This window comes from Andrena cerasifolii, chromosome 16 (assembly GCF_050908995.1).
Source record: "Andrena cerasifolii isolate SP2316 chromosome 16, iyAndCera1_principal, whole genome shotgun sequence".
Classification (NCBI taxonomy): domain Eukaryota; kingdom Metazoa; phylum Arthropoda; class Insecta; order Hymenoptera; family Andrenidae; genus Andrena; species Andrena cerasifolii.
The window spans coordinates 822,055-845,619 of NC_135133.1; the positions used below are offsets into that span (position 1 = coordinate 822,055).

The 23,565-nt window shown below is 39.2% G+C and overlaps 3 protein-coding genes and 1 long non-coding RNA gene across 4 annotated transcripts in view; 2 read left to right on the top strand and 2 right to left on the bottom strand.

Annotated features, from left to right (window-relative positions):
• The window catches only part of LOC143377876 (uncharacterized), a 475,856-nt gene that overhangs the window by 158,277 nt on the left and 294,014 nt on the right, over window positions 1-23,565 (bottom strand). The window lies entirely within an intron of this gene.
• Window positions 79-10,641, bottom strand: LOC143377909 (uncharacterized). Its single transcript, XM_076829718.1, has 2 exons — window positions 10,350-10,641; window positions 79-1,669 (listed from the first exon to the last, which is right to left on the bottom strand). Exons 1-2 carry the CDS (start codon window positions 10,469-10,471, stop codon window positions 79-81), a joined length of 1,713 nt encoding a protein of 570 aa, XP_076685833.1. The 5' UTR covers window positions 10,472-10,641.
• Window positions 15,837-23,565, top strand: part of LOC143377900 (uncharacterized) — a 250,616-nt gene continuing 242,887 nt past the window's right edge. Inside the window, exon 1 of the long non-coding RNA XR_013087434.1 lies at window positions 15,837-16,386. This is a non-coding gene — a long non-coding RNA (uncharacterized LOC143377900). The remainder of the gene's footprint in view (window positions 16,387-23,565) is intronic.
• LOC143377910 (uncharacterized) lies at window positions 19,250-23,047 on the top strand. Its single transcript, XM_076829719.1, has 3 exons — window positions 19,250-21,312; window positions 21,418-21,946; window positions 22,496-23,047. The coding sequence occupies exons 1-3, from the start codon at window positions 19,480-19,482 to the stop codon at window positions 22,783-22,785; spliced, it is 2,652 nt and encodes an 883-aa protein (XP_076685834.1). The 5' UTR covers window positions 19,250-19,479; the 3' UTR covers window positions 22,786-23,047.

Sequence of the window (23,565 nt, forward strand, 5' to 3'; positions counted from 1 at the left end):
CCTCCGATGAATTTGGCAATGATATTATTAAAACTTTCAACAGCATTGTTATTTAAACCGTGCAGCAAACTGTCAGCTTTAGGGAAAAGTGGCTGCATCGCTTCTTCGATACTCTGATAAATACCAGCTTCTCTCAACCTTGGTACGTAGTCCTCTGTTTGGATCGGAGTATTTCTTACAGAAGTATGCTAACTTCTGACACTCCTTGTGTTCACCGAAAACGTGACTCGGTACATTCCTCAAGTCTTCCTTCAAATTTCTTACTCGTTCCTCGAGTGTTATTTCTTCTTGCAACCGGTATTCTGCAGCTTTCTTTATACCAGTACGCAAGCGGAGAGCATTATTCTTTACGACAGCTCTTAGGTCTTTATCGCGGCCTTTTGTTGCGATTTCGTTTATTTTTTTACTGAAATTGCGTAGCAGGTGATTGGTGCATTCTATTTTTCGTACCTGCACCAGGTAGTTTTTATATGGATCACTGTCCAATATCTTTTTGTACACACTGCTATCGCCATCAGCAACTAATATACTGTATATTAGGCCGTGCATATCTATGCTGCAATTGAAGCCTTCGACAATAGCAACACTCTCCATGCCAGTTGAACTCTGATTGCGGCCCCAGTTCTTGAAGCAACGATGCTCGCGCGGTTCATCCTTCTTCGTACCTGCTATTTGGCAAGTCATGCAGAATTTATTCTTCACGCTGATGTACAGCACTTTCTTCGTGTGGTATCCCACGATGGCTCCTACGCCAGAGAGAGAATTGTAATCTCCTCCGCGGTAGGACCTTTTCATCCAGCTGCCATCCGCGACAACTGGGATAAACGGTAGATTGGATTCTGCATGTACGTCGCCTCTTGATATAGCTAATTCTTTCTCCTCTTTTCCTGCATCTTGCATTTCGCGTTGTGCGGCCACTTCGAGGGCATCGATTAGGTCATTCTGACATTTCTCGTAGATCCTTTTCGTCATACAGGATACGTTCACGGCAGTCAGTATGTCCTCCAGTTGATTATATCCGCCGCCCGTCATCATTGTTGCGGAAACAGCGGCGCGGTTGATATCCATAGTGGCATCACTCTTCCGAAGACAGGATATGTGCTCTGTGTATTTGCACATTTTGTACTCTACATAATACACATTTTCTAGTCCATTCCGTTGACATCTAATTATTTCAAAATGTTCGATGCCACAGCCAATAGTGGAATGTTTCCCAAGATTTTTAATTTGTTCGAAAACATACGGAAAATCAACGAAGTCTATTCCTTCTGAAATTGGATTTTCCGGCTGTTCTGGTTTTGCATTTTCTACCACCCAGTAATCGGCATCGCTTCCAACATCTTGAGTCGTTTCTTCGTTGATGTCTCTTACGGAATGTATCTCATCCTTGTCTGTGTCCAAATTTATTTCTTGTACAATTTCCTCTTCGTCCGCGTTGAAATGTATTTCTTTTAAAATTTCTTCCGCGTCCGTATCGAAATGTACTTGTTCCACAATTCCTTCGATAATTGGGAAGTCTTGAAAATTTCCTACGTCTTCTTTATGTATAAAATTATATGCAGCAGATGTGCTTGCAAGCGATTCGTCGTACGAGGTTCCTGCATGCGTACCTGCTTCCGCCACGGTGCCCCGACCTACCGTGAGGCACGCTGCTGTTTTCAATCGTTGCCTGCATGTAAAGGATCAATAATCAGTAACACGTGGTACATACATAGAAATAAGAAAAACATACATAAGAAAAGAAAAACAGGCATAGTTAAAGAAGATATAGTACAGTAAAGTCTCGATGTAAGCGAAAGCCTCGGAACGAAGTAAGATACCCGTGTGCGTATGAGATAATACTAACGCAATCAAAATTTAAAATTAAAACGCGAGTGTGTACCTGACAATTTATATACTCGTTATGTGCAGTCTAATAAAGTTATATATTTGTTCGCAAAAAGATACAACAAACTATTTTATTTTTGGTTCCATTTTCATGAAACTTTTACCAACATGTTTGTTAGAATGTCCTGATTAAAAAATGATACCAAACACCACGTAAATCGGACAACTTTTACTTATCGTGGATACGAATAATTTTTATTTATATAATTGTCCAGACCATATCGTGTTTGGTGCCATTTTAATCGGAAAAATCGTCACAAATATGTTGGTAAAAAATTGATAAAAAAAAGAACCAAAAATAAAATAATTTTTATCGCGAACCTCGTTTTGCATCGGTGTTGTCTCTCACCGATTTTCGATTTCGGATCGGGTATGGCACGATCGGCGCTAGAGGTGATAGAAATTAACACTATTAACAGATACATAGTCATAATTCTAAACCCTAATCGAGACTTTACCGCAGTTCCTATATTTTTAGAAGGTTGTCTACAGCCTCGAACGTAGGAGAAGAGAGCGAGTGGAAGAAAGGACTGCCGATTGTCCCCATCTTTTTCATTCGCTATACTTCTCTGCGGCCGAAACATATTACCACTAAATATGTGTTATTCAAATTATACCGTGTTTGGTGTCATTTATCATTAGGAAATATCACAAATGTTACGATGCTATATTCATGAAAATATTGTAGGGACGCTAGAGTTGCAAGTACGCCGAGCGGCCGGAACGACGGCGGTGACACAGAGCAGGCCATGGGCGGGGTTGCCGGTTTGTCGGTTTGGGTCGCGGGAAAACAAAAGATCGTTTGACGACGTTCGAAGAGGTTCGACTTGGCAACGAGCGTGAGAGAGAGAGAGAGTGGGAGCGGGAGAGTGCGTTGAGGGTGCGAGGAAGGTAGACGGTGGTAGACGGTTGTAGACGGTTGTAGACGGTTGTAGACGGTTGTAGAGGGTTGTAGACGGTTGTAGACGGTTGTAGACGGTTGTAGACGGTTGTAGACGGTTGTAGACGATTGCGAGACGATAGACGTTGTGTGTATGTGTAGAGAGCATTTGGTGGGACTTGTACTGTTTTTACTTATATTAATAAATATTATTCTTTCTAATATTACCTTTGGAAACCTCGTTTCCTACAATATTATTATTGCATTACTGTGAATATCATTCTAATTTATCTTCCCGATACGAAGAAGGACGTGATACAAATGTTCTTCTTAGACAACGTGATCCCCTCGCTACGCAAACCGAAGGACATGCACTTTTGGCCAGTTTTCTTTTCACACGCACACATCTGCACAACCGTCTCCGCTACTCGCAAGCGGAGGCAGCCACAAGCAGACATGCTGTGCTGCGATACGCGGCTGTGTGTGTGTGTGTGCAGGCACGCGTGCGCTTGACCGCGTGTGAAAAAGAATACTTTTCGCATTTCAATCCTGGGTAATTCAATGCGAAATCGGACACTTTTCGGAATACCATTTGAGACTTTGGTGAAATTTGGATATGTTGTAGTCTTTAGTGATATACAGGGTGTCCCACTAAGGAGTGGACAGCGCGATATCTCTTAAAGTATTGTCGATAAAAATATAAAAAAATAGGGAATTGCATGGTTCGAGGGGGCCCATTTATTAGCGCGAACGAATTTTGTTTTCGATTATTATTTTAAAAGATACGATGGTCAAGTTCGGTTTTTCAAATGGAACTATTTTTTTTGAAGACCTGAGTTGATAGTGCGTTCCAAGACAAATTCAATAAGCTTTAATGTATACACTTTATTTCCACTGGTTTTTAAGATATTGCGCTTGCAAATTTACTGATTTTCACTGCAAGAAACCCCTCTGGAATGGCAAAAACCGGGGACGGTCTTACTGGCACCACGGGTGGCACTGCCTGTTGAAATGGATACTTACCTGCCAAAGGTCTACGCCAGAAATGGCAGGCCCAAAGGCTGGACAATTCTTTTCCGTGAGAAATGCTACTTAGGTAGGTACATCTGCGGTATCGAGAAGCGCATCGTTACTTTTATTTCGCACTTGCTTCTACGCTCCGATGGCCGGTTCTTTTGGGAGGGATGCAAGTTGGATTGGTTAGGTTAGGAGGAGTGAAAGTTGCTAGACTAAATTTCAACCATAGGGAGCAGATTGTGTGAAAAGAAAAGAATTGTCCAGCCTTTGGGCCTGCCATTTCTGGCGTAGACCTTTGGCAGGTAAGTATCCATTTCAACAGGCAGTGCCACCCGTGGCGCCAGTAAGACCGCCCCCGGTTTTTGCCATTACAGAGGGGTTTCTTGCAGTGAAAATCAGTAAATTTGCAAGCGCAATATCTTAAAAACCAGTGGAAATAAAGTGTATACATTAAAGCTTATTGAATTTGTCTTGGAACGCACTATCAACTCAGGTCTTCAAAAAAAATAGTTCCATTTGAAAAACCGAACTTGACCATCGTATCTTTTAAAATAATAATCGGAAACAAAATTCGTTCGCGCTAATAAATGGGCCCCCTCGAACCATGCAATTCCCTATTTTTTTTATATTTTTATCGACAATACTTTAAGAGATATCGCGCTGTCCACTCCTTAGTGGGACACCCTGTATAAACGTATTTCAAAGGATTTTTCAAAATTTTCAAAATTGTGGAAATTGACTTTTTTCATTAAATTATAACTGTTGAACTAAGAGAAAGGTAAGAATAAGCTTTTGGGTGTTTACACTGGAGAAGTAAGAGTATCTAATAAAAATTATGTCACATAAAAAAAAACAATTTTTGCCATTTATTCTGCAATTGTTTTAAACAAATGCAATTTTATACTAACAGGGCACTATTTAAAAATTTGAAACAAATGAGAATATAGCCGTACTTCTGATCTTTACGGACACGTTTCCAGAAACGCGGACACTTTCAAATTAGTCGCATGAAAATTAATTGAATGTGACGCTGTGTCTCCCAATACCGGCTGCACTGGCTAAGCCGTGCGGTACTAGAAGCGGCCAAGCGGCTATACCTGATATTGTTATATGTATAGGGTTCTCGCAAATGATAAGTATTTGAAAAAAACTGAAACAGGAAAACTTTTACTATTTTTTATATCCAACATAATACGGTATGTCAGCTTTTGGTGATCGCGATATTTTCCATGAACCGAAGGTGATCTGCAGTTTTTTAAATGGAATGCTACATGTTTGATTACCCGATATGAAAGTGACTGCCAAGACCAATTCAACCATATATGGTATACTATAACTTTCAAGGCCACGCAAGATTAAGATAGATAGTTCAATATTGAAGCACGCACGGCTTAGCCAATTAATTTTCATGCGACCAATTTTAAAGTGTCCTTACATATTTCAAATGTGTAAATAGTGCCTTGCTAGTATAAAACTGCATTTGTTTAAAACAATTACAGCATAAATGGTCTAAACTTTGTTTTTTTTTTCAATGATGTAGGATTTCTCCTGTTGTTCTAATTCTCGGACGAGTGGGACGCGGAGCTAGAGATCTTATAAAGAATTGAGGACCCGTTGATATTAAAATAAATCAGATTTACCATAAGTAGGTCAAAATGGTTGAAACAGATGTAATATACAGGGTGTTTCTCTACCTGTGGTCAATACTCTAAGGGGTGATAATACTGGCAACAATAAGATTAAAATCAAGAGTGACGAAATTGCGATAAACGCTTCGTTTTCGAGAAAATTGACTTTGAATTTCACCTAAATACGCGTGCCATTTACTTAGCCATCTGTGGGCCACGCGGAGGTAAGGGGGGCAGGACGGATCTCCATACAGCGGCCTGTAGACGTCCAATATTGACTATTATAAATGCCCGAAGCTACAACTTTAGATTTGGGATCCACCCCCCTCCCCCATCCCTCCCCACGAACCTCGTGTTGATCGGCCAATGGGACCATTCGGAACTACATATATCCCAAATCATTATCATATTTGTAACGTTGTATCTCATAAAATTCAATGAGGGTGTGCAGAGTGGTATTTCGCTTTATGGAACGTTGTAAAATAACGAAGAAACTAAGGGTCCGATAAACGCGTGTCGTGTGTCTTTTGTCAAATAAACCCTATTTGACCGTACCGGTAACAGAAATCAGAACCACTCCATTGTTAGAAACATTTTCTGCAAGTGGTTCTTCGAACTGTTCATAATTGTGTACGGAAGTCATAGCGCCCAATGCGGGAATATTGAAAACAACACTGGGTATCACTCGCCGTCTTAGAAGGCGAGTCCCAGGAGGATGCATAAGGCATACAATGCACAAGGAAAGCCGATGCCATCAGGATCATCGACGAGAGTTTGAGAGAGTTTTTCATCGAAAGTCACTGCCATTGCTTACAATCAGAGTTGGGTGTTATTCGAATAAAATATCGAATACATTTTTTCGAATAAATACTGCTTCGAATAATATTGGGGGGACATTCCACGCGAAATCGGACACTTGTTGGAGTAATATTTTGGATGTGGCTCAAATTTGAATATGCTGTAGTCTTTAGAGATGTATAAACATATCTCGAAGGATTTTTGAAAATGTTGAAAAATGTAGATTTTATAGCTGTTTGAAGGTAACTTCTTTTCAATAAATTATAACAATGGAAGTAGTAAACGGATGGAGATGAGGTTCACGGTGATTTGTAGAGAAGACATTGATGTTTTAAGAAAAAATTATTTCCGTTTTAAAAAAATAAAATTTGATTCATTTTTGTGCAATTATTATAAACAAATGCAGTTTTTTAACATCGGGCGCGATTTTAAAAATCTGAAAAATAATTAGAATATAGATCTATCCTTCCCCTTCGTGGTCTAATTGTCAAAAATATGGGTATTTTAAAATGGACGCTGTAAAAATTGCCGAAAATTAGCGCTGCGTCAACTCACACCGGCTCGATTGGCTGAACCGTGCGGTACTCGCAGCGGCCAAGCGGGTATATCTGCTATTCTTATACAGTGTCCTCGAATATGGTAAGTATTTGAAAAAAATTGAAGAAGGAAAACTTTTATTGTTTTTATACACAACATAATAAGGTAACTCAATTTTGGGTGTTCGCAATACTTTCCTTGAAACGAAGGTGACTCTCAGTTTTTTAAATGGAATGCTATATATTTGATTATCCAATATGAAAGCGACTGTCGAGACAAATTCAACCATATGATATACTATGACCTTCAAGACTACACATGGTTAGGAATGAAAGAAGATATTCAATCTACTAGATAAAAAGCTAGTTCGATATATTTATTTCATTCCTAACCATGTGTAGCCTTGAAGGTCATAGTATATCATATGGTTGAATTTGTCTTGACAGTCGCTTTCATATTGGATAATCAAATATATAGCATTCTATTTGAAAAACTAAGGGTCACCTTTGTTTCAAGGAAAATATTACGACCACCAAAATTTAAGTTACCGTATTATGTTGTGTATAAAAAACAGTAAAAGTTTTCCTTCGTCAATTTTTTTCAAATACTTACCATATTCGAGAACACTGTATAAGAATAGCAAATACACCCGCTTGGCCGCTGCGAGTACCGCACGGCTCAGCCAGTCGAGCCGGTGCGATTTGACGCAGCGTAAACTTTCGATAATTTTTACAGGGCCAATTTTAAAATGTCCATATTTTTGACAATTAGACCATGAAGGGGAAGAATATATCTATAGTCTGATTTTTTCAGATTTTTAAAATCGCGCCCGATGTTAAAAAACTGCATTCGTTTATAATAATTGCACAAAAACGGTCTAAATTTTATTTTTTTAAAACAGAAATAATTTTTTCTTAAAACTTCAATGTCTTCTCTACAAATCACCATAAATCTCATCTCCACCCGTTTACTACTACCATAGTTATAATTTATTGAAAAAAAGGTAGCACTTACCTTCAAACAGCTGTAAAATCTACATTTCTAAAAAATTTCAAAAATCCTTCGAGATATGTGTATACATCCCTAAAGACTACAACATATTCAAATTTGAGTCATATCGGAAATATTACTCCAAAATGTGCCCGATTTCGCGTGGATAAAAGTTACGAATAAAATGAAGTTATTCGAGAAAAACGAATGAAAGTTTTTTCGAATAAGAATTTATTGGAATAAATCGTCAAATAAAAGATGAGCGCTAAACAGGAAATCTGCTAAAATATTAATTAAAAAACTAGGGGTTTCTCAGAATGCAGAAAGCGAATATGAACTGTGTTTTGTAGAGAAAAATTATTTATAACCACATTATTTAGAATGAATTACACATTTTCGCTTCTAACATCATCTTTTTTGGCGATAGAATTATTTCAATTACAGTATTTCCTCGTTAGCGCCTCGATTTTGTGTACACAATACCGACTTTTCGCTATACCAACCACTTTTGTCTCACTCTTGTCCGGCGAAAGCGAGAGCGAGATGGAACGAGAGCGAGCGAGAGGCACTGAAAGCGAGCCAGGACGGTACGAGACAGACGATGCGTTCATGTTTTGTCTCGCTCCGTCTTTCGTACGCTTGACACTCTGTCCTTTGCGTGCGCGATGGTCGCAAGCGCGTATCGTGGGCACGAAACAGCTTCGCAAAATCTTGACGCAGACCCGGCTCAAGTCTTTCTTGCGCCCTAGGCGAACTTGTCAAATTGCGCCCTTTATTATAATACATTTATTTGATTTTATTGATGACCTTACTCTGAATTTTTATTCGTAGTTTAAAACAGTTGCAGTGCAATTTGTAATATTTTATTTTAAAGTATATTTTCAACAATACCAGCAATGAAAATACCATTATGCACCTCTCGTCGACTTTCCGCCCTAGGCATTGGCCTAATTTTGCTTATAGGGACAAGCCAAGCTTACAGGCAGAGATCAGTATGTACATAGCCAATGAAAGTACATATATAACGCGTCATAGACTAAATAAATCATTTATACTTTTGAAAAATGAAATTCTAATATTTTCGATTTTATGTACATATTTGTAATAACTAGGTCAAATTTCCTAAACGAAAGGAAGGCCAATTTCGACGTCCTTCGTACAATTATGTATGTGCTCCGACTGTGCATGAATTGTTGCTTGGTTGCTGATATATACAATTGTACGAAGGTCGTCGAGATTGGCTTTCCTTTCATTTAGGAAATTTGGCATAGTTGTTACAAATATGTAAATAAAATCTTTGGCTTTGTACATACTGATCTCTGCCTGTAAGCTTGGCTTGCCCCTATAAGCAAAATTAGGCCACTGCCTAGGGCGGAAAGTCGACAAGAGGTGCATAATGGTATTTTCATTGCTGGTATTGTTGAAAATATACTTTAAAATAAAATATTACAAATTGCACTGCAACTGTTTTAAACTACGAATAAAAATTCAGAGTAAGGTCATCAATAAACTCAAATAAATGTATTATAATAAAGGGCGCAATTTGACAAGTTCGCCTAGGGCGCAAGAAAGACTTGACCCGGGTCTGCTTCAAGATTTTGCGAAGCTGTTTCGCGCCCACGATACGCGCTTGCGACCATCGCGCACGCAAAGGACAGAGTGTCAAGCGTACGAAAGACGGAGCGAGACAATTTGAATATGTTCTCTATAAGGCAAATAGAACAAATAGCACACAACTTTTCAGGTTCGACGAGGTTCCTGGATATCTAGAGCTTTTCCAACGAAAGTTATTGAAAAATTCCATCATTTTTATGATTATATTTTAATTCTGTTGGTTGGAAATTAAAATACTCATGTTTGAACTTGATTTGTACCTCTGCAATCCATTATTCAAAATACTAACAATTCGCGATACAATTGAGCACTTTTGATATATAGCTTATACTGAAGCCGACTCGCCGTCTGACTTCACCTGAAGACTGGGCTTTTCAATGAGACAATTTCGCTAAAGGTACACATATGAACGTACATATTGCGGTCAAAAACCCACAAAAGAAGACGCAATGTGTACATATTTCGTATTCAACAAGTAACTACATATGCTCAACATCGAATTGCTAAGCATCGATGACTGTTGCTAATTTTAAACATTATCTTCTACATCACAGAAATAAAATCGGAATTACATTTTTTATCCATCACAACTGCATTATAAAGGAAGCATATCTAACGAAACGCGTATATGTAGTTTGAACGTTTTATAATAACAAAACGCATATAGTTTGTATAACATATATAACGAAATTTAAAATTTCTACATTCCGTCTCATCGGCTCGAAAGTTTCAGGAACGTACTGCTCACAGTTTTCACATAAAAATGAATCCAAACACGGTATAAATCGAATTATTAATTAATTATACAATGATGAACGTACGAATGGGAACGAGTGGTGCAAGCGGGGTAAAATAATGGCATGTCAAAGTGTCAAAGATAGTATACGTATTTGAAGAATATGAATAATACTGTATTATATACAGCAAAATACCGTGCTGCAACTACTACATCACAAACTGTAACTTCATACTAATCTGTACCATAACACGTAACTTACCTTTCTCGATACTTTCTATTTTTCGACAAACGCTTTGCAAATAACTTGGGCTGCTTCCTTTTTGTACCATCCTCCAAATAGCGTTTATTTCTTGCATCTGCGGCTTCCTTATTTGATTCCATGGCTATGGAATGATCACACACACTTATCACACTACGATAACGAACCACGCAGGAATGGAACAATTCACAAATTATGAATATTCCATATGTATCAATATCTGCGCAGTAAATAAAACTCCGATTGCTTTCTGCGTCTTCACCGTAGTGCAAGCGGCAGAAAACTGATCAGCTAGCATTGTCGCTGCATTAGTTACAGATGCTGAGAAGCAGAACAAAAGATAGTGTGAAAAGGACGGGTATATGCGTTCTATTCCTCTCTTTCCCATTAGGATTGGTGTATGTACTTCCGGGAATACTTTTGAATTGCAGAAATGTACCCAAGAAAGAATTTTGGATTATCCGATGCATATACTTTGGACGTATCACCTTTGCGCATTTGAACTTTTACGCGGGCCGAGATGTGTCGCTCGGTCCTTGGTGCAAGTGAAATACAAAATATTGAGTGAGTGAGAAGGACAGTTTGGGTCCAGCCCAGCGGTTTCAGGAAAGAATCGCAAGTTGTGTAGTAGGATCACCTACAGGAGCGGTGGTAATGTGTGCGTGAATCGCGACAGCAATTGTTTTCTGGCAACGCTGGCCCTCGAGGCCAACAAAGCCTCGATCGTCAGAAGCACGCCTAACTGTCGACGGGAAAAGATCGTAAGTACCTTCACGCTTCCTACGCCTGCCCTTTTCACTATACGTGCCTGTTATTATGAAAGTGGTCTAAATTCAAAGTTTTCATTTACATTTTACTTATTTTTACTTATAATAAACGTGAAGTTCAATTTCTTTCTTTTTCGACTGACGCCATTTTCATACTAACTGACACACTTCTACATTTTACTTCCAACCCAAGACTGTATTTAGACAAAGTCCGGGTGAAGTTTCATTACCGTCATAGTATTGTTGTAATTTTTTGTGTGAACTGTGATTGTTTGAGTGTCCGCGTGTTTCTCAAGCTGCGTATCGCCATTGCGAGGCTGCCTCGCATGACACACCTCGCGGAGTGGACAGTCTAGAGACTACCTCGACCATGTTTATTTTACGAGGCATCAGCAGTCGATTTTTCGACGTGCTCAAAGGTGCCTCGCAGCCCCATGATCAAAAATCGCATGGCTCGGGCGACGCAAATATCATGCTGGAGGTAGCGCGAGACTGTCGCACGCGCCTCCCACGCAAAGTGATCATGATCGAGGTAGTCTCCAGACTCTCCACTCCGCGAAGCGTTCCTCGCGCGGCAGCCTCGCAATGTCGATATGCAGCTTCACGCTCAGAGATTCGTGTATTCATTCTCATATAAACCAGAGATGGGCAAAAATAATATCTAGATATACTCGAATAAAAGATACTTTACGTTTATTCGTTATTCGCAGCTTTGAATAACACGATTTATCTCCATTCGAAACATCACGGATAAATAAATTTATTCGAAGTGAATTTAGTCGAAAGATAATTTCTGTCTTCGAGGATCTTTTATTCGAACTGTCGAATAAGGTTTTCATCTTTGTCCGCAGTTTGTTCGACTTTTCGGTCGCGACCGCGTGATCCGCGTTCTTTTGTCACGCGACTTCGTCGAAAACGCAATGCCGCACGTCCAACAATGCCGTGTCGTACGGACCCGTCGGTGATCACCACGCGGCGATGCCGCGTCTCTTACATAATACAAATTATTTCAGTTAAAGAAGACAAATTTTTGACCATTGATTTTGCAATTGTTCTGAACAACTACAATTTCATAGTAGCACGGCGTTACTGAAAAATTTGAAAAAAAAATGTGGATGTAGTCCTATTGGTCTTATTTACGGACAAGTTTTCAGAAATACGGACACTATAAAATTGGCCACATCAAATTTAATTGAATGTAACGGTATACGTACAGTATACAGTCAGTCACGAAAGTCTTCGTACACTTGCAAAATTTAAAACATTTAAAGCAAAAAAAACGCAAAAAGAAGCAAGGGTTTGGAGTATATTTCAGATATTAACTGATTTATTAGTTAAAATTAAACAAATTATGTAAAGATGACGATGTATTTTACATTTGTTTCCACGAAAATATAAATAGACCGATAGTACGATTTTACATTTACGAAAATCCGCATACAGTTAGCATGGGTAATTTGGGTATATTAAACTGAATAAAATTTGTTATGATAATAATTACAAGAATAATAATCAAATTTTGTTTTACAAAAGATATTGTGATTTTGTGTTCCCGTTTATTTGCATTTTCTAGTAAACAAATGTAAGAAACATCGTCAGTTTTTCACAATCTATCTAAAGTTAACCAATAAATAAATTAATGTCCATCAAACTTCCAAAACCCTAGCTTTTTTATTGTATTCGAAATTTTTCCGACGAAGAGTTTTCCGACTTTTAGAATTTATGGATTGTTAATAAACTTGCGAGATCCATTCGATTGCAAAGAGTTCAAACACGGTATAAATTGGATTATTTCTAGAACTATAAATAATTAAATATGAATGTAACATTTCTACTGTAATAATGCTAAACATAATTCGATTTATATCGTGTTTAAATTCAGTTCCATCTAAAAAATCTCAACAGTACCTATGTTACTGAAACGTTCATGCCGATACGATAGAAAATGTGAAAGTGTTACATACATCCTATTAATATAAATATAATCCACCGCAAGCAAGATTGTATGGCTCTCCAGCCGAGGCTCGAATCAAAATCAAAAGCCGCCGCCGAATAGCTCAAGTCCTCAGGCTGAGGACCTCAGCTCGAGGCGAGATCGCGCGTCAAAAGTTATTCGAAGTCTTCCAATAAAAGTCGAACAAACTACGGCCAAAGATGAAAATCTTATTCGACAGTTCGAATAAAAGATCCTCAAAGACAGAAATTATCTTTCGACTAAATTCACTTCGAATAAAAAAATTATCTTTCACCCGTCGAATAAATTCACTTCGAATAAATTTATTTATCCGTGATGTTTCGAATGAAGATAAATCGTGTTATTCAAAGCTGTGAATAACGAATAAACGTAAACCGTGTTATTCGAAGATTCGAATAACGCATAAAGATAAAGTATCTTTTATTCGACACGTTATTTAAATAATTTTTTATCTAGATAATGCCCATCTCTGACGTAGACTAAGAAAGTTATGTTATAATTTACCCGCAAAATGTCTAGAAAAGGTATATACATTCGGGTGCAATATAAGCTTCCTTTAGTTGAAAATGAAGACAAATGATGAAAACAGTTTCTAAATATTAGAAGTGAAAAAATTGGAAATTTTAAAACCACAAATGTTGGACATTTCAAAATACTGATATTTTGAAACTTGATATCCTCACAATTACAAGTATTGGAAATGTTTGAATTTCGAAGCTTTCGAACTTGGAAATTCCAGTATTTAGAAATCTGAAGATTCTCCACCTGCACTAAATCTTGGCTAAAGGAAGCCTATATTGTACACAAATGTACCAACTTGATAATCGTGTACTCTTCTCAGAATTGGGTAAAATGTAATCTAATTATAAATTACAAATAATTGATTACACAATTACATTTTAATCGTAATTTGTAATTAGTTTACTTTTTGCCCAACTCTGATTCTTCTATTGCATTTTCTTACATTCAATAATTTCAATGTTTCTTCGACTCGTTTTTAGATGTCTGACAAAGGAACTGTTAAAAATGTAGAAGAGGAAGGGACTCCATCTCGAGGACGGAGTCCACCCACCTGGGAGCTGCGGTCCCCACAACGGAGTCCGCGCAAGGAGGGGACTCCGTCCTCGCGACGGAGCCCGCGAAAGGAACAGACACCGTTCTCGCGACGGAGTCCGCGAAAGGAACGGACACCGTCCTCGCGAGGACGGAGTCCGCCGACGCCATCCTCAACCACTCTGTGGATGGAGAGGGCGGTGGAGCACAGGCAGAAGGTATGTAGATAACCATTTCTTACATTTTCATGAAAGTGTGAAAGCGTCTAGTCATTATTGCAGTAATTAACATAAGATTTATGTTTATTGTTCATATTACAGTACAGCCAGCTGAAAAAAACTCTCCGCAAAGAGATTTATGGAGGCGGAAGAGGTGGAAGAGGAGGGCGAGGAGGGAGAGGAGGAAGAGGAGGAAGTCGAGAAAGAGGAGGAAGTCGAGGAAGAGGAGGGAGTGGAGGAAGAGGAGGTAGGGGAGGAAGAAGAGGTAGAGGAGGACGAGAAGAAGGAAATGTTATAAATTATAATTTTTATAATTAATAAATCAAGACAATTATATATTTAGTCGTCATTTTTTTATTCGAAAGCCTTATATCTGTCGGCCATGATTAATTTTCTCGTATTTATTCGTACTTTAGTTGCGAATCATATATTTAGTCGAGAAAGTACGAATAAATACGAGAAAATTATTCATGGCCGATAATTGAATTAACCTTTTTGAATTAATTTTTTTCATTTGTAAGAGATGTTATAAGTATAAATGAATAAAACACGAGTATATCGTTTAGAAATGTTTAGAAAAGATATACTCGTGTTTTATTCATTTATACTTATAACATCCCTTATTTATTGAGCCACATTATACTCCGTACATGCCCAGTGTAACGTATACGTCACATTTAGAAAATGATATTTCCACTGGCTTTTTTGGGAAAAAGAACAATCAAGTGCATGTATTGGCACCATTTTTCAGTTAACTAAACGCAATAAATAATTGTTTTCCGCCGGGAAAATTGTCTGCGCACTAAAGTAATGTCCATCTCTGGTATTTTGTCATATAATTGAGGCAGTGAGAGCAACAACGGACTCACCCACATTTTTTTTCGAAAGTGAGTTAGTAGCAATAACGTGTTCCAATAGGCTTTACTAATCATATCGATGGCCTAGTGCACACATAAATAATACAATAATGCAAAAAGTATTTATTTAATTATAAAGTATCATTGAATGATTGATCCTGTGAAAAACGCTAAAAGAGGACATACAATATGTGTGCATTCCATCGATGTACAATAGGAAAAATTTTTGTTTGAAGTAGGTTAGTCCGTTGTTGTTCTAACTGCCTGAATTACTATGACATAAATACGACAGCGATTTCAAGTGATGTATATGTAACGGTAAAAGCGTTAATTTAATAAATGTGTACAATTCCCAGCTGTTCCTACGTCAATGTATGCCTAAAATGAATATAACCTAATCTACAATCGTCCGAAAATGCATACATTGACTCCATCATGCCTTTATTGTGGCTCGTATATCCAGCTATCGCTTCAGTTTTGCTATGATTCGACGTTAGCAGTCCTCCCAAGTAGGCGCCATCTCGTATCCACTAGCTGAACTAAATTTGTCACGTGACTTGTTCTGTATTATCGCCAATAGGGCGGAATTCGTATTTGGGAGTGCAGACACGAGAATACGCTTTTCGTCCTTATATGAGCAGATTTTGAGCTGGGTGAGGTCTCCTTCGAAAGAGGAAGGTTTGGTGCAGCGCGCTCTGGTCATCGTTTGAGTCACAAAACTCTTTTAGTGACCTAAAAATACTTGGATTCATGCGGGTGTATTTTGTCGACTTTTGCACTACTTTGAACACTCAGATTATTAGATATCAACACAATCTCGTCGAGCCATGACCAGAGCGCGCTGTACTGAACCTTCCTCTTTCGAATAAGACCTCGCTGGGCCCAAAATTCGCTCATATAAGGACGAAAAGCGTATTCTACTAAACCCATGTTTCGGGCCAGATTATGTCGGTATATAGCGCACTGCATTACCCGTGTCTACCCCCTTAAGGCTGCCGTCTCACCGGGCCTTGAATGTGTGCATACGCTCACACATGCTAAGTTAAGCGTGTACGTACACGCGTGTAGTAATCAAATCGTATATTACAACTTACAACCTGGAATCGGCCAAAAGGAAGTTTTTGCGGGTATAGTTGCCTCCAGTAGACATCCGTGCAGACGGGTCTGGTGCGTTTGAACGCTAATAAGCACCATACATTGAAATAATAATGAATTTATGACTCGAAAACTGACAGAATGAAGCTTCAAGGATTCTCCGTCACCGGCGTTGATGGTATATTTGCGCCATGTACCATCAGAACCGGTGGAAGTCCAAACTAGCCGATAAATGTAGGAAAGACATAGTTGCCGAGACGTATTGAGAGTCGGATCGCGTTGTTGCCGCATTTCCCCTATTACTATTTTGTCGTCACGAAGGCTTGAATGAATCACGACGAAGCGGCTGAAGAACAGAGATGGGCAAAGATATTATTTTGAGAAACTCCAATAAAAGATACTTTATGTTTATCCGTTCGGAACCAAATTGAATTCGTTCGACGACGAAAGATAATTTTTTTATTCGATCTTTAACCGTAGTTTATTCGACTTTGATTTGAATGCTTCAAACAACTTACGGCAGCGTGTTTATCCGAACCGGCGCGATCTCTCTTTGAGCCTGAAGACTTGGGCTGTTTGGCGGCAGCTTCTGATTTCGGTTCGAGAGGCATACAGTGTTGCTTGCGGTGAATTATGTATTAATAAATGGTAAAACGTGACGTTTACAGTATTTATTAACATACTGCTGAGACTGTCCAGATTAATGAGTTCAAGCACGGTATAAATCGGATTATTTCTAGAACTGTACTTGGTAATTAAATATAGGGTAACTGTACTCGTTGTTGACAGTGTACCAATAGTTGACACTTTTATTTTTAGTCACAAATAATAAGCTTTTTATTAAAAAAATGTTTTTGACTAATACGCTTTTTGAAAAAGTATTAGTCAAAAGCTTATTATTCGTGACCGAAAATAAAAGTGTCAACTATTGGTACACGGTCACCTACGAGTACAGTTCCCTAAATGTAATCTAAATTCTAATTCAAAAATGCTAAAAATAAACCGATTTATACTGTGTTTAAATTTATTTTCATCTGGAAAATCTCAGGAGTATGTTATTGAAACGTTCATGACGATACGATAGCAAATGTGGAAGTTTTACATTCTATCAAAACAAACAACATAAACAATCACAATTTGTGATTCAATTTGAACTAAATCTCAGACATTGAGTGTTCAAAGTGATCCGCTTGGCATTGAATGAACCGTATATATGATATTTTCCATTCTAACCGAAATGGATCCTAACCCACTTCCAACTATCACGTTCTTTACGAAAAAGACAAAAGCTTCTACGTTCGGGACGTTAATCGCACCGCGATTACCGAAAATACAAAATTTATCGAGAAATGATACTAAAACTTTGCAGCCGTTCGTAGTATATCACCATCGAAATTGCAGTACAAGAAAATGATTATTTTTTATTGACTTTAGCACTATAGCGTTTACTATATACAGCAATAAAAGATATTTCTAAAAAATTCTAAGCTGTGAAATAGAAATCGACAAATACTAAAAACTAGAAATTAAAAAATATATAAAAAATAATTTTTATGATAAACGCTTTTATTAAAAATGCACTAACAACTAAAAAATAATTCTTTTCTTGTACTACAATTTTGATGGTGTTAATATCACTTTAAATAATTCACTAATGAAATTGTAGAGCACCATGTGCAACCAGAAGTTGAAGTAAATGATTCATATCCTGTTATGAAATATCGTGCCCCACGATTTTATTGAAAGTGAATTATTTATAGTGATATTAACACCACCCACCCTTTTATTACTTTTTCTAAATAAAACCCATGCCACTGATCAGATTTTTTTTTTATTAATTTCTAGTATGAAATATAAACATTATATCCCCCCCCCTCCCCCGTTTCCTCCACGCCTACCGCCGTGGCCACCCCGGCGCCATCCTCCACGGCTTCTGCCACCGCCACAACCGTCACCGCCACGACCACGGTCGTGCTTGTAGCGCAACCTGCGCAGCTCTCTTTTCATCTGAAACAATACAATAAAAATTACAGTTTTTACTTCTACCCGTACATATAGTGAATCCCAAAAATATTCGGACCCAAATGAATTAGCGTTCTGACAATTGCCACGTTTCGTACAAAGTTGTTTGGTATGAAGTAAGCATACACGATGCTTCTGTGGCTAGTGTCTGCAAAGGCGATGCCGCCAATAAGCCGCGCCTCGCTGAGTTCGGTGGATTTCGACGCTTGAGACGAGATTCACTACAGCAGAATTTGTATACAAATTCTGCTGTAGGATTACATTTCACGTTCGACCACGCGGTGTCGTTTCGTTTTTTCCGGGCTTCGCCTTCGCCGTTCATATCAAACAAACTTCAGAAAAATACACACACATTCAACATAACTTGCCTTTGCCATTTCTTTTTTTAATTTTCGCGTTTCCTCCTCCTTTTTCTTCTCCTCCGCTTCTTTCTTTGTTTTCAAAATCTCCCTCTCTTTTTCCGTTTCCTCTTCCTTTCTGTCTTTCTCCTCTCTCCCATTGTCTCCGTCTCCGTCCTGATTTCCCGGCTGACGCCAGGTCAATGCATCCTTGATCTGGAAATGAAATAATGATTGTATTATTTTATGGCAAATAGTAAGATTGCACAGCGTGATTCTCTCGCTAGAGTCGTAAAGAAAATGCCGCGCCTCGCTGAGTTTCGTTGAAGTGATGAATTTCACGTTCTGCATTTCTCATCAGATCTTTGCGAAAATGGCGTCAACCGATTCGTTATGCCGTCACGATGAAAATGGCCCCAAGCTAATTTCGAGCGTCGAAATCCACGAAACTCAGCGAGGCGCGGATTATTGGCGGCATCGCCTTTGTAGACTCTAGCCAGAGAATCACTTTGTATAACAGTATACAATATAATACTTACATTATGCATACTCTCCATTTTTTTCTTCAGCGTCCACCTGGTTGGCGTTGTTTCAGCAGAATGACGCTCCACGCAGCGGACTGTTTGCGCCGTTGCCTGGTTTGTAGAGCGTCATTTGTTTCAGTTCGCACCACATACGAATTTTTGGATTCACATTTCACGTTCACGGTTCGCGTTTACGTTTTTATGTAACGGTTAGAAGGATTTTGAGTCGTGGTGCGTTGTGTTGTATTGTGTTTGTGTTGTGTTTGTTGGTTTAGTGTGAAATGAGTGACACTCTAAATGTGAATATGCAGGATGTGCAAGAAGATATGGACAATAATTCTCCGTTTTGTTCGCGACACTTATGTCCGTCCGCAAGGAGATTTTCGAAACGGAAAGTATTTCGCGAAAAGAGAAGGCCTTTGACCCTTCAGAAGAAACAGGAAAAGGCAAAATCGGTAGACGACACTGCCGTAGGACAACATCCAGAAGAAGTAGCCGAGGAGCGTATAGTGGAGGAACCGTCAACATCCGATGGACGAAATCATACGCATCAAGAGATAATGTACTTGCCATCTGATGAAGATACTGATACGGCCAGTTCGGGAGAAACTGAAGATGCGCTTGAAGAATTTGATATACAAAGTAACGAAGAAGAAAACTTCGTTATAGAAAAAGTTACGAAGAACGGGCCGCAAGAGCAATCGCGTCTCCAAAATAGCAACGATATAATGAATTTCCCAAATGTGCTTGCTCAATTGCAAAAAATAGGTAAGCATGCAAAAAATAGGGAAGACTGCGGCATTGAACACCTACAAATAACTGGTGCGAAACGGCGTGGCTTCAAGAGCATCTTCAGCGTAATGTGCACTTTATGCCATTACAAAGCAGAAATCTGCAATCAATCGGACGAAGCCGAAGAAGTGAATTGCAATCAGGGCGCCGTTAATGCAACAATTTTATGTGGAGGCAGTTATGCTCAGTTGGAACACACTTTTGCAGGAGTGAACATACGTTGCATGTCGAAGAAAGAATTCGTGAAGAATCAAGATGAATTCGTCAAGTCCGCAACTGCCGCTGCAGAAGAAGAGATGTTAGCAGAGGCTGAAGAAGAAAAACGTTTGGCGATTGAAAGTGGCGACGTTCTTCCCGGATCAGGGACCCTTCACATCCCCGTTGTGGCCGATGGAAGTTGGATGAAGAGATCGTACCGCAGCGGATGTTACGATTCTGCGTCTGGAGTCGGCGTGATAGTTGGCTATCATACGAAGAAAGTTTTATTTTACGGCGTTCGGAACAAAGTTTGCAGAATTTGTCGGATTGCTGCGAAAAACAATAAAGAACCCCGAAAGCACATATGCTTCAAAAACTGGAACACAATTCGAGCATCGACTGCTATGGAAAGCGATGCTATAGTAGAAGGATTCAATACTAGCGTAGAAAAACGTGGGCTCGTTTATTCTACTCTGATTGCTGATGGGGACAGCAGCGTGTATAAGAAGATTATTGATGCTGACCCATATAAGAGACGGATTCGCGTAAAAAAAATTGAATGCACGAATCATTTGTTGCGAAACTTCTGCACAAAAATGAAAGCGATTGTGAAGAAGACTACACCTGGACCATTGAGGCAAGTTGTGGAAAGTAGCATTCGCCGGATACGCACGGACATCGTAAAAGCCGCAAAGTTTAGATACAATCAGAATGTATCAATCGACGAGAAAACGAAGAATTTGTATAGCGACATACAGAATGTTCCAAGCCACGTGTTTGATGAACACGCAGAGTGTGCAAGACTAGGATATCTCTGCGATGGAAACAATAAAGAGAAAGAAAAAAACATCTTTCCAGAATTGACGAAAATTGGAGTGTACCAGGACGTAAAAGAAATTCTTCGTCCACTGTTAGCTCATGCGGAGAGCTTACTCTATGATACCAATAATAACGCTGTGGAAAGTTTAAACGGAATAATTGCCAAGTACATTGGCGGAAAAAGATTAAATTTCGCCGAAAGAGGATCGTATACAGGAAGATGTGCTGCTGCTATCGTAGAATACAACAGCAACCAAGTGCACTCGCGATTGAATGCGGTAATGAAGACGAAAACGCCCGAGGTTGTGCGTCAAATAGAAGAAAATAAAAAGACAGAAAAGGAAAAGAGAGCTGCGAAACAGAAGGAAACGAAGGCTGCGCGATATGTTCGCAAACAATTTCCGTCGCAGAAAGATTCGGATTATGGACAAAATGCACAGAAGCCAGACATGCCATCCGAAATATATGAACTGGAGCGGGAAAAGCATATGCAAATGCTCAGTGACTGGCAAGAGAAAAGGCACGCTATTAAAGACGAAACCATCGGACAAGCGACGAACCGCAGATGGTTGCAGTACAGGTCCAAATTGTTGACAGCATCCAATTTTGGACAAGTGTGCCGTCGCCGACCTGACACGCTATGCGCAAATGCAGTGAAATCATTTGTGTATCCAAAGTTAATTAGTGCATCAGCGGTGGAATACGGGAAAGAATGCGAGAAGATTGCTCGCGAAGAATTGAAGAAGCAATACACAGATATTGCAGAATGTGGACTATTCATCGACAGCTGCATCCCCTTCTTAGGAGCTTCACCGGATGGAATCATCGGTCAAGAGGGTATTGTGGAAATCAAATGCCCTAAATCAGCGGAGAACTTTACGCCGGAAGAGGCTATGGAAAAAATTCCCGCTGTCCGACGCATGTTCACATGTAAAACAGGTGTTTCGTGTACATGCTGTATATAGTGCTTTTTCTTCTTACTAGATTTAAGACGTATCACATAAGTTACTTTTAATAATAGTGTCGCCATCTGACGCGACACAAAGCGTTCATGAGCTTCTCTCCCCCCACTAATCAACTAACTACGTTTCCGCGATCGCGGAAGTCTTCTCTCCGTCTGCCAGGCAGTCGGTTCTGGTCGGTTCAATGCTCGTGTTCGCAATACTTGCGAATTCTATACTGGTTACGCGAGAGAGAAATAGTGAACGCTTAATAATATCATCGATATCTGTTCCACGCTCGCGTTACGTACGATTCATACCTGATACTCGGGTTAAAAGTTAGTGTGACACAAGAACTTGTAAAGACGAAAACTTTATTATAATCGTTCAAGCCTACGGGACGTTACAAACTAGACGATATTTAAAACTATCCTAATTCTACTCAAATTTACTTATATCTAGTTAACCTACTTCCAACTAATAAACCAAAGGACTGCGTATCGGTTACAGCCACTTGCTTTGTCTAAGATTCTAACTTAAACAACAGGTATTTCAATGAACAAAACGCATCACTATTTTTATCAAGTACGAGGCCAGTTACATATTACTCACCGAAAGTACTGCGTATTTTGCATTTGGACCCCGAAGGGGCTGAAATCTATAAAAGTAGAGAGAGATGATGCGTTTTGGAAAAGAGAAATGGAGCCAAAACTGGTTCAATTTTATTTAGAATGCATTCTACTGGAATTAACTGATAGTCGGCACAATAGATGCATGCCTATTCGGGAGCCTCAATTTATACTATCAGAGAGAGCGAGAGAAAAAGCGACAAGCTAGAAAAAGCGAAAGAGGTCTGCCTCTGAAAATAGCGAAACTCCGATCTTATCGAACCGGCGTCGCAACGCACTGTAAAGTGCAGGGCCACTGTCTGTGTCAGTGGTCACAAGTGACAGCAATCGCACTTTTCCTCGTGGATCCTCCGATCACGCGAGTCGATCGACGCCGCCGTAACTTTCCCCAGAAAGTGACGAGGGAAATAATAAATTTAATTCACACTTTAATTTTTTCAGACACATTTTTAAGTTCACGGGAGCAGGCAGACAGACAGAAGACGGAGGCAAGGTAGGAAAAAGGGTATACGTCACACCCTTGTGCCGAGTCCGGTTTGGTCAAAGGAGGCCAGGCTGGCACATACGGGCATCGCAGGTATGCATGATGTTTCACGAAATATTGAAACAAACTTTTACTTTTATACACAACTTACTGAAATGTTTGCGATCATTTCTTACAGTCTATAGTCACTCGGTAACTCGGGAGGTAACGGCGTACGTGATGGCGTCGGAAGGACCCGAGTCCTTCCGACGATCAATCAGTCGACTTCGATGGCGTGCGTGAAGCAGTCACGCATTAGTGTGTATTTCTTATGTTCTGTTCTTTCAATATATATTATCTCTATTCTTCTATAAGGCCTGTCATTATTGAGCCATCCTATCTACTACAAGTCGGACTTTTTATAAAATTACAGCGCACATGATGTATGGGGCAGTAAAGCCAGGGCAAATGGAGTGCTACATGAAATAATAAGTACCATATTTCAGGTAATTTTTGACACTTTAT